The following is a 16,090-nucleotide window of genomic DNA, read 5'->3' on the forward strand; positions in this document are numbered from 1 at the left end:
AGCATAGGGAATACAGTTAACAATATTGTAATGATATGTATAATGCCAAGTGGGTACTTGAAATATCAGGGGACCACTTTGTAAAGTATGTAAACCACTATGCTACACATGTGAAGCATATAAGAAAATAATACTGAATGTAAACTGCATCTGAAAAATACAATTTTTAAAAAGAGAAAAAAGAAATCACATCACAAACTATTAAAATTACCTGATTCAGGTCACAATAAGTCCTTAGCGAAGGTGCTGATTTTAACTCTCTTGCTATCTTCATAGCTGCATCCAAATCATTTTTTTTCTCTTCAATGCAGTTTTTAGCCATTATTATGTTTGATAAATAATCATCTGTATTTCTTACTACTTCTTCACACAAGTTCTTTTTCCTTCATATAAGATCCCAAAGTTATTTGCACAATTTCATAAACACTTATGTGAGAAAGGGAGTTATAGTAACTGAATAGTTAACAAAAGGGTAATTTCCCTAGTTTATGAACTTAATATGGTTAACTAAGGCACTCAATTGAACTGAAATATATTACACTGGAAAGCTATGTATGGATAACAAGGAAAAAAGTACATTTTGTAGGTTATTTTGCAAATACATCTCACAGATCTACAAGGTTAAGGCAGACCCTAGATGATTCTCCTTAAAATAGAAATCCCCACTACCTTGCAGTCACTTATGCCAGTACAAAGGCACATCTAGACTCATTTCTCAATAGGATCTACATGCACAGTTTAAAATTTCCATCAATAGATACATGTTACATGAATATAAAATGGTAATTTAAATTTACTCCACCATATTGGAACTTAGGTATCAATTAAGTATAATCTTCAAGGTCATCAGGAAGGCTATGTAGTTGTTCTTTCATTTCTTGTATCTCATTACTCAAAATATTTGTAGACCTATAGTGAAATTGCCTCACTATGGCAATTAAACAATTTGTACCCAAAATTGTAGTGTTTAACTTATTCGTTTAATTCACCAAACAAGTGTCTTTTGATTATTTCCTCAAAACCAAATCTGGCCTCAAAAAAGGATAGTCTGCCACACTAAGGAGTAACAATAATGTAATATAGACTCTAGAAGAGGCATCTAAAAAACCTTTTAGTAATTGTATATATAATCTTCGAAAGTGATTTCTTTAGGAGAAAAAAATGGTCATTTGACAACTATATGGTTCCTAAAAACTCATGCTTATGTAGCGATGTCAGCAAAATGGCCGGCTAGGAAACTTTAAGCCCTTTTACCCAACAAAGATGTCAAAAAATATGCAAAAATGAGTAAAATCATCTTACAGGAACTCTGGAAAATAGACAAAGGTACAAAGAAATGAAGCAAATGCCCAGTCAATAAAAAGTCACCCTCAAAACAGTCAAAAGAGTTATGGTGTTTTTACTTGTCCTTGTCTGGCCCCTCCGTGGCACGGTACACTCTAGGTCTGAAGATAGCACCAAAGTTCCCAGTTCCTTTGCTCAAACCAAAGGAAGCAAAGCAGACTTTATTTGCAACTTTCTAATTTATTTGGGGGCTTCCTGAAGAACTAGTCTGTTTTACCTAACTTGGGAACACTGGGAACTACTTGTGAAGGTTGCAGGAAGACCAGAGCTGTAGATACCTGCATAGGAGATTACAGGTGAAAAGATACAAAAGACCATCTGAGGCTCAGAGGAGAAGTTGACTCTTTGGTAAATTATGACATTTAAAGGCAGCTATGTATGCAAAATAATAAAAAAGCCACACTCAGACCCAGGCAAGAATTCTCACAAGAGACCTAAGAATTCTTAAGCCGTCATCTCATGTTGATCCCAAGGCTACTTAGTGAAGGACAGCCCCAGCGAAGAGCCAGTATGCAATAATAGGGATAGGTGGCCATGCCAAATTTTCAACAGAACACCACAAGGCATGCAAAGGAAACCAGGAAAGCAATGAAGGACACAGAGATAGAAATTATTTAAAAGGAACCAAACATAAAATCTGTCACTTAGAAGTACAATAACGGAAATGAAAAATTCACTATAGGGTCCAACTTCAGATTTAAGCAGAAATAACACTCAGGAAATTTGAAGATAGGACAAATATAATTATTGAGTTTGAGGAGCAGAAAGAAAAAAGAATCAAGAGAAGTAAACAGAGCCTATGGAATTTTAGGGATACTCTTCAAGAGGATCAACATGTATATTATGGGAGTTCCAAAAGAAGAGAAAGATGGATATGGAGAAATTATTTGAAGAAACAATTGTTTAGAACTTCCAAAATTATATAAAATGCATGAATTTAGAAATCCAAGAATTCAAAAGAAATCTAAGCAGAATAAACCAAGAGATCCTACACTGAAACACAACATAATCAAACTGCCAAAAGACAAATAGAGAATCTTGAAAACAGCCACAGAAATGCAATTTATCCCACACAAAGGATCCTCACTAAAATTTTCAGCAGAAACCTTGGAAGCTAGAAGGCAGTGAGATGACATATTTAAAGTGTTAAAAGGAAAAAAACACAAACTGAGACTTCTATACCTGACAAAGTTATCCTTCAAAAAACTGAGGGAGAAATTAAAACAGTCCCAGATAAACAAAAACTAATGGAAGTCATTACCAATAAACCTGTCCTATGAGAAATTCTAAAGGAAATCCTGCAGGTTAAAATGAAAGGAGGCTAGACAATAACTCAAAGCTATACAAAAAGAAACACCTCTGGTAAAAAATAAAATAAATACATGAGCAAATATAAGATCTAGTATTGCTGTAATTTTAATTTATAACTCCACTTTTTATTTTCTATAGGATCTAAAGGACAAATACATAAAATGACCATTAATCTATGATGAGGGTACACAATATGTAAAGATGCAATTGTGCCAGCCAAACCAACAGGGTGTGGAGATGTAAAAGAGTGTACTTTTTATATGCAATTCAGTTAGGCTGGTATTAATTATATACAGACTGTCATAACTTTGAAGTGTTATATGTAATACCCATGGTAACCACAAAGAAACTAAAATATGCAAAAAAGAAATAAGAATGGAATAAAAATTTTTACCACACACACACAAAAACAAGTAAACAGAAAGGAAGGTAGTGATACATTAAATAAAACTACAAAAAAGCTGTAAGACATAGTGAAAACAACAACATGGAAGAAGTCCTTCCTATCAGTAATTACTTTAAATGTAAATGATTAAACTTCCAAATTTTGGATGCAGTGAAAAGTGAAATAAAAGGGAAATGCATACTGTAAATGCATTAAAAAAGAGATGGCAAACCAACAACCTACCTTTACACCTTAGGAACTAGAAAAAGAACAAACTAAATCCAAACTTAGCAGAAGGAATGAATAATAAAGATTAGAGTTTAGATAAGGAAATGGTGAATAGGAAAAAAAAAAAGAAAAACCAATGAAACCAAAAATTGTTTCTTTGAAAAGATTGGTAATTTTTTAGGTGCACTAAGAAAAAAAAAAAGAGAGAAGAACCAAATTTCTAAAACTAGAAAGAAAATGTGCACTTGATCAACCTTACAGAAATGAAAATGGTTAGGAAGAATACTATGAACAACTGCATGCCAAGAAACTGGAAAATTAGATGAAATGAACAAATTGTTAAAAATGTACAATTTACCAAAACTGAATCAGGAAGAAACAGAAAATCTGAACAGACCAATAACAAGAGAATTGGCAATCAAATACCTCCCAACAAAGAAAAGCTCCAGATTAAATGGCTTCCACTGCTGAATTCTACCAAACATTTAATGAAAAATTAATACCAACCCTGCTCAAATCCCCAAAATTAAGGAGTCAAAATACTTCCTACCTCATTCTATGAGGACAGCATTACTAAAGCCGAATGGAAGAAAACTACAGACCACTATCTCTTATGAGCACTGATGCAAAACCCTCAACAACACTCTAGCAATGAACTCAGCAGAATGTTAAATAGGTAATGCATCACAACCAAGAGGGATTTATTCCTGGAATGCAAGGATGGTTCAATACATGAAATTCAATTAACATTATACACATTACAGAATGAAAACTCATCCATAATCCTTTCAAATAATGCAAAAGAGAATGTCACACATTTCAACATATGTTCATGATAAAAAAATCCAATAAATGACTAATTGAGGAAAACTACATCAACATAATAAAGGCAATATAAGAAAACCCCACAGCTAACATTATAGTAAGATGATAAGGAAATAAAAATGACAAGTTTTCTTCTAAGATGTGGAAAAAGATGATGATATGTACTTTTGCCATTGCTTGTTAACATATTATTGTAACTTCTAGCCACAGAAATTAGGCAACAAAAAGAAATAAAAGTAAAAGGAACCCAAATTGTAAAAGAGGTAAAATATCTTTTTGCAAATGACATAATTTATAGGGAACTGATCCATGTGGCAGTGGTGAATATAGCCCAGCCCCTGATTCAGGAAGCTGGCAGGACCAAGGTGGCATACAAGAGCCAGGCCCACAGATTGGTTTTCCCATGGGGAACCAGGCCTTCATTGTACCTAGGCTGCTACGAGGCTTGCTTTTTCTAAAACTCCCTCATTCTGAATTGAGGGAGCAAACATTTACTGCATATCTTTAAAGTAACTTCCTAAAGTTGTGCTAAACCTCCTAAGGATGGAGTGTAACCAGTTCAACCACTTTCTCCCTTCCATTTGCAACATCCTTTTTTTTTGCAGTAATCAGCAACATCCTTTCCTTTGTTATCTATAAAAGGTAATCACCTAAAATGAACTTGAGCATAGAAAATGAGGACCATCCTCCATGTAGTGTGCCCAGAAAAGCAATAAAAGCCTGTCCAGGCAAGGGTCAGGGCACTCTCTCACTCAGAGAGTGGCCATGCCATTCCTGTTTCTCCACAGGACTTCTGCAGTTCATGTGAATTTGTTTGTTGCAGCCACAACACATGGACCCTGCTGGTTGGAGTCTGCATCAATGATTGTATATGTAGGTAACCCTAAAGATGCCATACAAATACTAGCAGGGCTAAAAAGAATTTAGAAAAGATGTAGGATAAAAATCAACACACATATCAGATGTCTTTCTATTCACTAATAATGAACAGTTTGAAAAGGAAATAAAATAATTCCTTTAAAATAGAATAAAAAAGCATATACTTAGAAATAAATTTAACCAATGAGGCAATAGACTTGTATACTTACAGTAAACTATATAAAACTGCTGAAAGGAATTAAAGACAAAAATAAAAGGAAACACACCCCATATTCATGGATTAAAGACTTAGTATTACTAACATCACCCAAAGCAATCTATAATTCCATGAAATCCTGATCAAAATACCAGTGGCATTTCATCTAGAATAGAAAAACTAATACTAAAAGTCATATGGAGTCTCAAGGAACCCCAAAATGCCAAACACTCTTGAAAAGGAAAAAAGTTGGAGGGCTCATGTGTCCTGATTTCAAAACTTTCTATTGAGGGAGACCCACAGGGACTAAGATAGTGGCCGAGTAGATGGAAGCTGCATCCATTTGCTCTTGCCCCCAACATGGATTTTTGGCTGTTCTCTACTTGTACACCTGAACAATCAATGAAATCTTAGCTGATATGAAGTTTTGAAAACAAGGAGTAAAGAAGCTGCTTTGCATCATCCAGTAAGATTTTATAAGTTAAAGGGAAAATTACCCTGTATGTGATACCTGCAGCAGTGGAGATACCAGTGAGAAATCACAGCATATTATCTCCTTCCCCTACTAGGACAAGGGGCCCTAGTCCCACAGCAGGGCTCCCCAACCCTAATTGGGAGTGACTTGGGAAGACATATGGAGTCTGGGAGAGCCAGGCTACACACATACAGTGAACAGCATGTTCACAATTGCAGCACCAATGAAGAGAGTGCCAGAGAGGGACTCTATCTCCTAAAACAAACAGAGGCTGCATCTGGTTATGTCTGAGGCACTGGCAGGCTGCTGCCAACTGTGACAATGAGAGACTTTTTTGCTTTTTGGGAAGACAGTGTATGCAGAAAACTGGACAGTGACTCAGTACTGCAATATGGGTGCCACATAAAGACTTTATGAAAGGAGAGCTGAAGTGTGGCTGGGAAGGGACTTCACATGTAGCTGCTCTGCCAGCAAAGAGACCACATTGGAAGCAGTTTGTTCCCACTGAACCTAGCTGGGCTGGGAGTCACAAAAGTTGCACAGAGAAGAGAGTGAATTCTGGGCAGTGTGGCTACCAAGCTGGGAGCTCCTCAGAACTGAGAATTTGGGACTGTGTCTCTGGCGAGGACAGATGGCTGAGAGTTAGACATACAAGAGTTGAGTGTCTGAAATCCTTTGCAGCCAAGCAAACTCCCCTCATGCCCCAGAGTAAAAACCACAGGGAAGGGAAGGGTGGACTCAGCCCCCTTCTTGTGCAGGATTACAGGCACCACATCCAACAAGGAAGTTCTGCAGAACAGACAGGCCAGGCTCAAGAACACCCTGCTGGGTGCATACCTGCAGGAGAAAGAGAGAGAAATTCCAAAATGGACCTTTCTGAAATTTTCTCAGGATAACAAGCCACACTGATTTCTCCAGCCCTATTCCACCAAGGGCAGCAAGGCTGAGAGATCAGAAATAGGTGCAGCAAAGGTTATTCAGAGCCCCACTCAGCCTCAGCTGTTACACAGAGCTGCCATCAGTGACAAGCAAAAAGAGCTAGCCTCTTACATAGATTGGTCCCTCAAATGAAATGGACAGGTAAGACATCAGAAACTATATATTATTGGAAATAATCTGGAACAAACCAAGATGTGTGGCACCACGGCAGGAGAACACACCCACAATCTTCTCTGAAGAATAAAGAGCACCTCCTAGGGGAGATCCAGGGATCTTACTCTCTCCATCACACCTGAAGCTCCCTCTAGAGGCTGGTGGAGGTGGTAACTGTGGTGCTGCTGGACATTACATGACCCACCCCTGAGTCTTGTGCTAATAAAAGGTCAGCAGAGCAGAGTGGTGAAGGCCAGCCCAGACACAGCCAAGCCTGAAGGAGACAGCCACAGACTGGACCACTTATAACCTCAAACAAGCTGCCTAGAGCTAGACAGGGACACCATCTGACATCACCAGAGTTAGATCCAGAGGGAGAAGACAGCAGGCAAACACCACACTTTGAGATGAACTCCACCTTGTTCTTTATCGATATTTGTATTATATTTCCTCTCACATAGCATTTTAACATTTTTTCTTTTTCTTCAATTTTATTCCTATTACTTCCCTTTATTTCAAATCTTGTATTTTACTCTTCCCTTATCTTATTCCATTTTGCCTAATTCCTTCCCTTTCTTAACCTCATTTTAAATTTTATTTTCTTTCTATACCTTATTTACATTCCTTACTATTACTATTTCTCCTCCCTCTATCCTTTCACAATTATTTTTCTTTCCTTTAGTCATCTCACATTGCCTTTACCTATTTTATAATATTCTTATCTCTTTCCACTGTTACTAATCTTTGCTTGTTTAGTGTTGATTTTGCAGCTGTTACCTTCAAGTCCAGCCCTAGTTGTTCACTATTCCTTTATTTTCAGATCTCATACTTTACTCTTTCCCATCTTACTCCATTTTACCTACCACCTGCCCTTTCTTGTTTTCGTTTAAAATTTTATTTTCTTCCTACTCTTAGCCTTGTATCTATTCCTTACTTTTATTATTTCTCCTCCCTCTACCCTCTAAAAATTAATTTTTCTTCCTGTAGACACTCATATTCCTTTTTCTCTTTCTTATATTCTTATTCTTTTTTTCACCTTTATTAATCTTTGTTCATTTGTCATTTATATTGCTACTATTATTTTTCTTCAATTCTATATACTCTACCCTTTCCTCACTCTGTTTTGCATTCTTCCTTTCCTCACTTGGTGAGGAAAAAAGCCATGCAAGTTCAGGAAGCACACAGGGTCTCAATCAAGATGAATCCAAAGAGACCTACTCCAAGATACATCATAATTAAAATGGCAAAATTTAAACAGAGAGAGAGATTCTTAAAGGCAGCAAAAGAGAAACAGCTATTAACACACAAGGGAGCTCTGGTAAGGTTAATAGATGCTTTCTCAACATATATACTTTAAGCCAGAAGGGACTGGCACAAAATATTCCAAATAATGAAAAGTAAAGACCTGCAACCAAGACTACTCTATCCAATAAAGCTCTCATTTAAAGTAGAAGGTGAAATAAAGAGCTTCGCAGACAAAAAGGCTAAAACAGTACTCCACCAAACCAACACTGCAAGAGATGCTAAGGGACTGCTTTAAGAAGAAATAGAGAGAAACAAAGGTATAAAGGGGAAAAATGGCAATACATAAGTACCTGTCAATAATAACCTTAAATGTAAATGGATTAAATGCTCCATTCAAAAGACATAGGATAACTGAATGGATTAGAAAACATGACCCACATATATGCTGTCTTCAAGAGACTCACCTCAAAACAAAAGTTCCCACACAAGCTCAAAGTGAAAGGATGGAAAAAAATATTCCAAGCAAAGGAACATGAAAATAAAAAGCTGGGGTAGCAATATTTATATCAGACAAAAAAGACTTCAAGGCCACAACAAGAGACAAAGAAGGTCTATATATAATACTTATGGGAGCAATCCAACAAGGTGGTATAACCCTTATAAACATGTATGTACCCAACACAGTAGCACCTAAATATACAAGGAAAATCTCAGAGGACGTCAAGAAGGAGACTGAAGCTATACAGTCACTGTAGGTGATTTTAACACTCCACTGTCAACAATGGATAGATCTGCCAAACAAAGAATCAACGAGGATATTATGGCATTGAATGACACTCTAGATCAAATAAATATAATTGATATTAACAGAGCATTTTACCCCAAAGAAGCAAAATATACATTCTTTTTAAACTCATACAGATCATTTTCAAAGATAGACCTCATTGTAGACACAAAACAAGCCTCAACAAATTCAAGAAAATTGAAATTATATCAAAGCATCTTCTTGGATCACAATGGCTTATAACTAGAAACCAAACTTAAGGAGAAACATCCAATTACATGGGAGACTGAATAACATGTTATTAAGTAATGAATAGGTTAACAATGAGTCAAGAAAAAATCAAAAAGTATATGGAAGCAAATGAAAATGAACATACAACAACCCAAAACCTATGGGACACAGTAGAAGCAGTCCTGAGAGGGAAGTTCAAATTAACAACTGAACTCTTCATCTAAAAGAACTAGAGAAACAACAAAGCCCTGAGTGACAAGAAGGAAGGAAATAATAAAAATAAGAGCAGAATTAAATGACAGAGAGACTAAAACAAACAAACAAACAAACAAAACAATTCAAAGGATCAATGAATACAGAAGCTGGTTCTTTGAAAGATAAACAAAATTGACAAATATTAACCAGACTCAGCAAGAAATAAGAGAGAAGACCCCAATAAAAATGTGAGAAACAAAAGAGAAGTAACAACTGATACCACATAAATACAAAGGATTTTAAGAGACTACTGTGGACAACTATATGCCAAGTAATTGGGCACCCTGGGTGAAATGGATAAATTTCTAGAAACATATAATCTTTCAAAATTAAATCAAGAACAAGCAACAAGCCTGAACAAACCAAAACTAGTGATATTGAAAGAGTAATAGAAAACTCCTGGTACATAAAAACCCTAGACCAGAAGCTTCACAGGTGAATTTTACCAAACATTCAAAGAAGAACTAATAACACCTATCCTTCTCAAACTATTCCAAAAACTTCAAGAAGAGGGAAGATCCCCAAACTCTTTACAAGGCCAGTATTATCCTAATCCCCAAACCAAGTAAAAACACAACAAAAAAAGAAAATCACAAGCCTATCTCTCTGATGAACACAGATGCTAAAATTCTCATCAAAATACTAGCAAATCAGATCCGCCAACACGTTACAAAGATCATACACTATGAGCAGATGGGGTTTATTCCAGGCACACAAGATTGGTACAATTTCACAAATCAGTAACTGTGATACATCACATTAACAAAACAAAAGACAAAAATCACGTGATCGTATCAATAGATGCAGAAAAAGCATTTGATAAAATCCAAAAGACTCAGCAACATGGGAATAGAGGGAGCATAACTCAATATAATAAAGGCCATATATGAGAAACCTACTGCCAATATCATATACAATGAGCAAAAATTAAAAGTATTTGCCTTAAGATCAGGAATAAGACAAGGGTGTCTGCTTTCACCATCCTTATTCAACATAGTACTGGAAATTTGAGCCACAGAGATTAAACAAGAAAAAGAAATAAAAGGCATTAAAATTGGAAAAGAGGAAGTAAAACTGTCATTATTTGCAGATAATATGATAATGTACATAGAAAACCCTATACTCTCCACCAAAAATTACTTGAACTAATAAGTGAATGTGGCAAAATAGTGGGATACAAAGTCAATATTCAGAACTGAATGTCATTTTTGTACACCAACAATGAACTAATAGAAAGAGAAACTAAGAAAAAATACCATTTACTATAGGAACAAAAATAATAAAATACCTAGGGATAAGTTTAATGAGGAGTTAAAAGACTTGTACTTGAAAAACTATAGAACACTGAAGAAACTGAGGAAGATACAAATAAATGGAAGCACATAATGCACTCATTGATAGGCAGAATTAACATAATTAAAATTCCATACTAGCCAAAGTAATGTATAGATTCAATGTAATTCTTATTAAAATACCAATGGCATATTTCACAGATCTAAAACAAATATTTCAAAAATTATATGGAATGAAAAAAGACACCAAGTAGCCTCAGCAATCCTGAGAAAGAAGAACAAAGGCGGAGGGATCACAATACCAGCTATCAAACTATACTACAAAGCCACTTCAACCAAAACAATCTGGTCTTAGCATAAGAACAGACATATAGACCAATGAATAGAATAGAGAGCCAGGAATAAACCTATGTCTTTATGGTCTATGGTATCTGACTAAGGGGGCACAAGCATACAATGGAGTGAAAACAGTCTCTTCAATAAATGATATTGAGAGAACTGAACTGGTACATGCAAAAAAAATGAAACTAGACTACCAACTTATATCATACATCAGAAAAAATTCAAAATGGATAAAAGAATTAAATATAAATTGTGACACAATAAAAGTACTAGCAGAAAACATAGGCAGTAAAATTTCAAATATCCCACATAGCAATATTTTTGCCAATATATCTCCTAGGGCAAGGGAAATTAAGGAAAAAACAAACAAATGGGACTACATCAAATTAAAAAGCTTCAGCACAGCTAAAGAAATTATAATCAAACTGAAATGGGAACTCAATATATGGAAGAACATATTTGCTAATGATACATGGGACAAGGATTTATATAAAGAACTCATACAACTCAACACCAGGAAGACAATCCAGTTAAAAAATGGGCAAAGGATCTGACACTTCTCCAAGAAGGACATACAGATGCCCCAGAGACATATGAAAAGATGCTCAACATCATTAGCCATCAGAGATACAAATTAAAACCACATGAGATATCACCTCACACCTGTCAGAATAGCCATCATTAATAAATCAACAATCAACAAGTGCTGGTGAGGTGATGGAGAAAAAAGAACACTAGTGCATTATTGGTAAGAATACAGACTGGTGCAGCCACTGTAGAAAACAGTACTGAATTTCCTAAACAAATTAAAAATTAAACTGCCTTATGATTCAGTGATTTCATGGTTGGGAATAAACCCTAAGAATCCTGACACACCAGAATCCTGAAATTCCAAAGAACTTATGCACCCCTGTGTTCATAGCAGTGCCATTTAAAATAGCCAAGTTGGAAACAGCCTAAGCACCCATCAGCAGATGAATGGATTTAAAAACTGTGGCATGGTTACACAATGGAATACTACACAGCAGAAAAAAGAAGGAATTCCTACCTTTCACAACAGCATGAAGGAAACAGAAGACTATTATGCTAAATGAAATAAGCCAACCAATGACAAAGAAACACCATATGATCTCACCTCTACTTGTAATCTAATGAACAAAATAAACTAATGAGCAAAATACAACCAAAGACTGGTAACATGGAATAGACTGAGAGTTCTAAGAGAGGAGGCAGGAGGGAGAAATGTTGGAATGAAGGAAAGAGAAGGGATTAAACAAAGACTATGTAAGAATGACTTATGGACATGGACAACAGAGTGGGGACTGACTGAGGAAGTGAGGGGTGGGTTGGGGGGAGGGGGGCAGAGGGGAAAAACTGGAACAGTAATAAAATAAACAATTAAAAACCTCTATTTGGCTAGTCAAAAAGTTCATTTAATTTCTTCTGTGAGATGGCTCTAGTAGTACTTAGTTTTACCTTCATTCTAAACAATATTGGTAGATGTATTGTACTGATCTCCTATCAGTGCGCATTTAAAAAGAAATTTATTGACTTCCAGTTAAGATGGTGGCATAGGCAGACATAGTTCTCCTCTTTGCAAAACCATATCAAAATTACAACTAAAATACAGAACAACTAAAATTCAGGAACATCAGAAATTGAGCTGAATGAGGTCTGACAACCACAAAATCAAGTTGCATGGAAGGCTGACAACTATGGAATTAAAGAAACTACATCCATCCATACTGGCAGAAGAGGTGTAGATGAGGAATGGGCTGGTCCCTTACTAACAAGGATAAAAACTCAAGAGGGATCTTTTGGGAGTAACGAGTCCCAGACCCACACCAGGTGCCCCAGACAGGGTTCCAGTGCCAGGAAGATAAGTGTCTACAACTTTTGGATGCAAAACCCAACAGGATTGAGTCTGGAAGAAACTGCTGGAGCCCCAAGAAGCTCTTCTTAAAGAATCCCCCCACACACTCACCTACTAAGATTCATTCCCTCTGAGCTCCAGCATCGGATAGCAGCTTGAAAGTCACTAGGGTGTACAGGGAGAAACAGAAGTGTCTGGCATCAAGGCAAGCAGAGGTCATTGCCCCCTTGCTAAACCTCCCCCCCACCACTACCACTGAGCTGGTGCCATCTCTGAGACTCCATCAACCTGGCTAACACTATTTGACCTATCTTGGAGATCCCCAAGGTTCTGCTCTACATGATTTAAGGGCCCACCCAAGCTGCTTTTACATATGAATGGCTGGTCTTGGGTTCTAAATCCTATTAAACAAGCAATGGCTGGCTTCAGTGAGCCCTAGCAGCAGCCAGCCTAGATTCACAGCTTGGCTTCACCTGGGAATCTCCAAGTCTAGCACAAGTAGCAGCCACTACAGATTGCTTTACAGCTCAGAAATGTACCCCAGGAAAAATACAGGTGGGGGTTGACCTTGCCCTGCACTACCAGTGAAACCCCAGAGCCAGCCCACCCAGGGGACAGCTACAGATGACACGGGAGCATCACCACCTTGCCCCTGCACAGCTGATCCTCCACGGAACGTGGAGGTTGGTGGTCAGTGGTCACAGCCAGTCCTTGCAGCTGACTGGCCTGGGTAAATCCCTCCCATTGATATGCCAACAGCAACCAAGGCTCAACTACAAGAGGAGAGTATACTCAGCACACACAAGGGGTACACCTTGAGTAACCAGCTTGGTGGATAGGCGAGGCTGTGACACTAGACCCTACTACATTAGGCCACACTACCAACATATGGAGTCAAACAGCTCTACCTAATATATAGAAACAAACACAGGGAGGCTGCTAAAACAAGGAGACGAAGAAACATGGCCCAAATGAAAGAACAGATCAAAACTCCAGAAAAAGAGCTACACAAAATGGAGATAAGCAATTTATCAGATGCAGAGTTCAGAACACTGGTTAAAAAAGACACAGTCAGAAACGAAGGATTCAGGAATTGAAACCAAGAACAATTTACAGGGAAAAAAAAACAGTAGAGTGGATGAAACCAAGTATCAAGTCAATTATTTGGAACGTGAGGAAGCAAAAAACACCATGAAAAACAAGAAGAAAAAAATAATCCAAAAAAATGAAGATAGTATAAACAGCCTCTGGCACACCTTTAAGAGGTCCAACATTTGCATCATAGGGGTGCCAGAAGATGACAAAGGGCAAGAAATTGGAAATCTGTTTGAAAAAATAATGAAAGAAAACTGCCCTAATTTGGTGAAGGAAATACAAGTCCAAGAAGCAGAGAGAGTCCTAATTATGATGGATGCAAAGAGGTCTACTCCAAGACACATCATAATTAAAAGACCAAAGGTGAAAGATACAGAGAAACTCTTAAAAGTAGCGAGAAGTTACCAGATGGGTTGCCAGATGGGAGGGGTAAGGGGGAGAATGGGTAAAAGGTGAGGGGATTAAGTACAAATAGTTACAGAACAGCCATGGAAATGTAAAGCTGATAAGCATTACTCATGGATATGAACAATGGTAGGAGGATTGCCTGAGGGAGTGGGGGATGCTGGATAGAGTGTGGCAAACAGGGGTGGGGTGGGAGAATCAGGACAACTGTAATAGCGTAATCAATAAAATATAATAATAATAAAAAAAAATCCTAACTCCCAATGTGATGGTATTAAGAGGGAGGGATGATTAGATCAGGAGAGAAGAGCCCTCATGAATGGGATCTCAGAGGGCTCCCTCACCCCTCCCACCATCTGAGCCCACAGTGAGGGCGTGGCTGTCTAGGAACCAGGAATAGGCCTCACCAGCACCAGATTTGCTGGTGCCTTGATCTTGGACTTGCCATCCTCCAGAATTGTGAGAAATAAATTAGTTCATAAAAAAATAAATATTTGTCATAATTTATGAATTTTTATTTAGCCATTTTAATATTGAAGATGGAAGAAAATAGGCAACATTTTCAGCATATTATGCTTTATTATTTCAAGAAAGGTAAAAATGCAACTGAATGCAAAGAAAGATTTCTGCAGTGTATGGAGAAGGTTCTGTGACTGATTGAGTGTGTCAGAAGTGGTTTGCGAAGTTTTGTGCTGGAGATTTCTTGCTGGACAATGCTCCGCAGTCAGGCAGACCAGTTGAAGTTCATAGCAATCAAATTGAGACATTAATTGAGATTAATGTTCTATCACACGGGAGACAGCTGACATACTCAAACTATGCAAAATAATAAAGTTATTAATGAAAATGAAAAATGTGTCTTTTTTAATGGAAAAAACTAAACAGACTTTTTGGCCAAATCCACAAAGCTAAAGTATTCAAAACAGTGTGCTACTGGCATAGAATAAAATAGAGAGCCCAGAAATAAGCCTTTACCTATATGTCCTGAGTTTTGACAAGCATGCCAAGACTATTCAGTGGAGAAAAGATCATCTTTTCAACAAATGATGCTGAGGAAACTGGCTATCTACATGGAAGAAAATGAAGTTGGACCCTCTCCTTACACCACATGCAAAAATGAACTCTAAATGAATCAAAGACCAAAACGTAAGAGCTAAAACTACAACTATAATACTTAGTAGAAGACATAAGGGAAAAGCTTCATCTTAGATCTGGCAATGATTCTTGGTGATGACATCAAAAGCATAGGCAACAAAAGAAGAAATAAATTGGACTTTTATCAGTAACTCCTGTAGATCAAATAACATAATCATGAGAGTAAGAAGGCAACTCGTATAAGGGAAAATATCTGAAAATTAATATCTGATAAAAGATTAGTATTAATAAGATATAAAGGACTCCTACAGTTGACAATAAAATACATGATCCAACTCAAAAATGGGAACTCATACAACTTACACCTCCCCCCAAAAAACATTCCAGTTAAAAAATGGCAGAGGACCTGAACAGACACTTCTCCAAGAAGGACATAGAGATGACCCACAGACATATGAAAAGATGCTCAACATCACTGGCCATCAGAAAGATGCAAAATAAAACCACACTGAAATATCACCTCGCATCTGTCAGAATGGCTATCAACAATAAATCAACAAACAACAAGTGCTGGCAAGCACGTGAAGAAAAGGGAACTCTTGTACACTGTTGATGAGCTTGTAAATCAGTGCACCCAATGTGAAAAGCAGTATGGAGATTCCCCAAATATTAAAAATAGAGCTGCCATATAATTCAGGAATTCCACTTCTGGGTATTTATCAAAAAAAAAAAAAACAA

The 16,090-nt window shown here is 37.1% G+C and overlaps 1 protein-coding gene across 1 annotated transcript in view; it reads right to left on the bottom strand.

Moving 5' to 3' along the window:
• The window catches only part of RNF17 (ring finger protein 17), a 153,780-nt gene that overhangs the window by 108,811 nt on the left and 28,879 nt on the right, over window positions 1–16,090 (bottom strand). The window contains exon 8 of the mRNA XM_045844774.1: window positions 212–383. Coding sequence (XP_045700730.1) covers window positions 212–383 — 172 coding nt within the window. The remainder of the gene's footprint in view (window positions 1–211; window positions 384–16,090) is intronic.

This window comes from Phyllostomus hastatus, unplaced genomic scaffold (genome assembly GCF_019186645.2).
Source record: "Phyllostomus hastatus isolate PE091 unplaced genomic scaffold, TTU_PhHast_1.1 phas_contig_41, whole genome shotgun sequence".
NCBI classification, from domain to species: domain Eukaryota; kingdom Metazoa; phylum Chordata; class Mammalia; order Chiroptera; family Phyllostomidae; genus Phyllostomus; species Phyllostomus hastatus.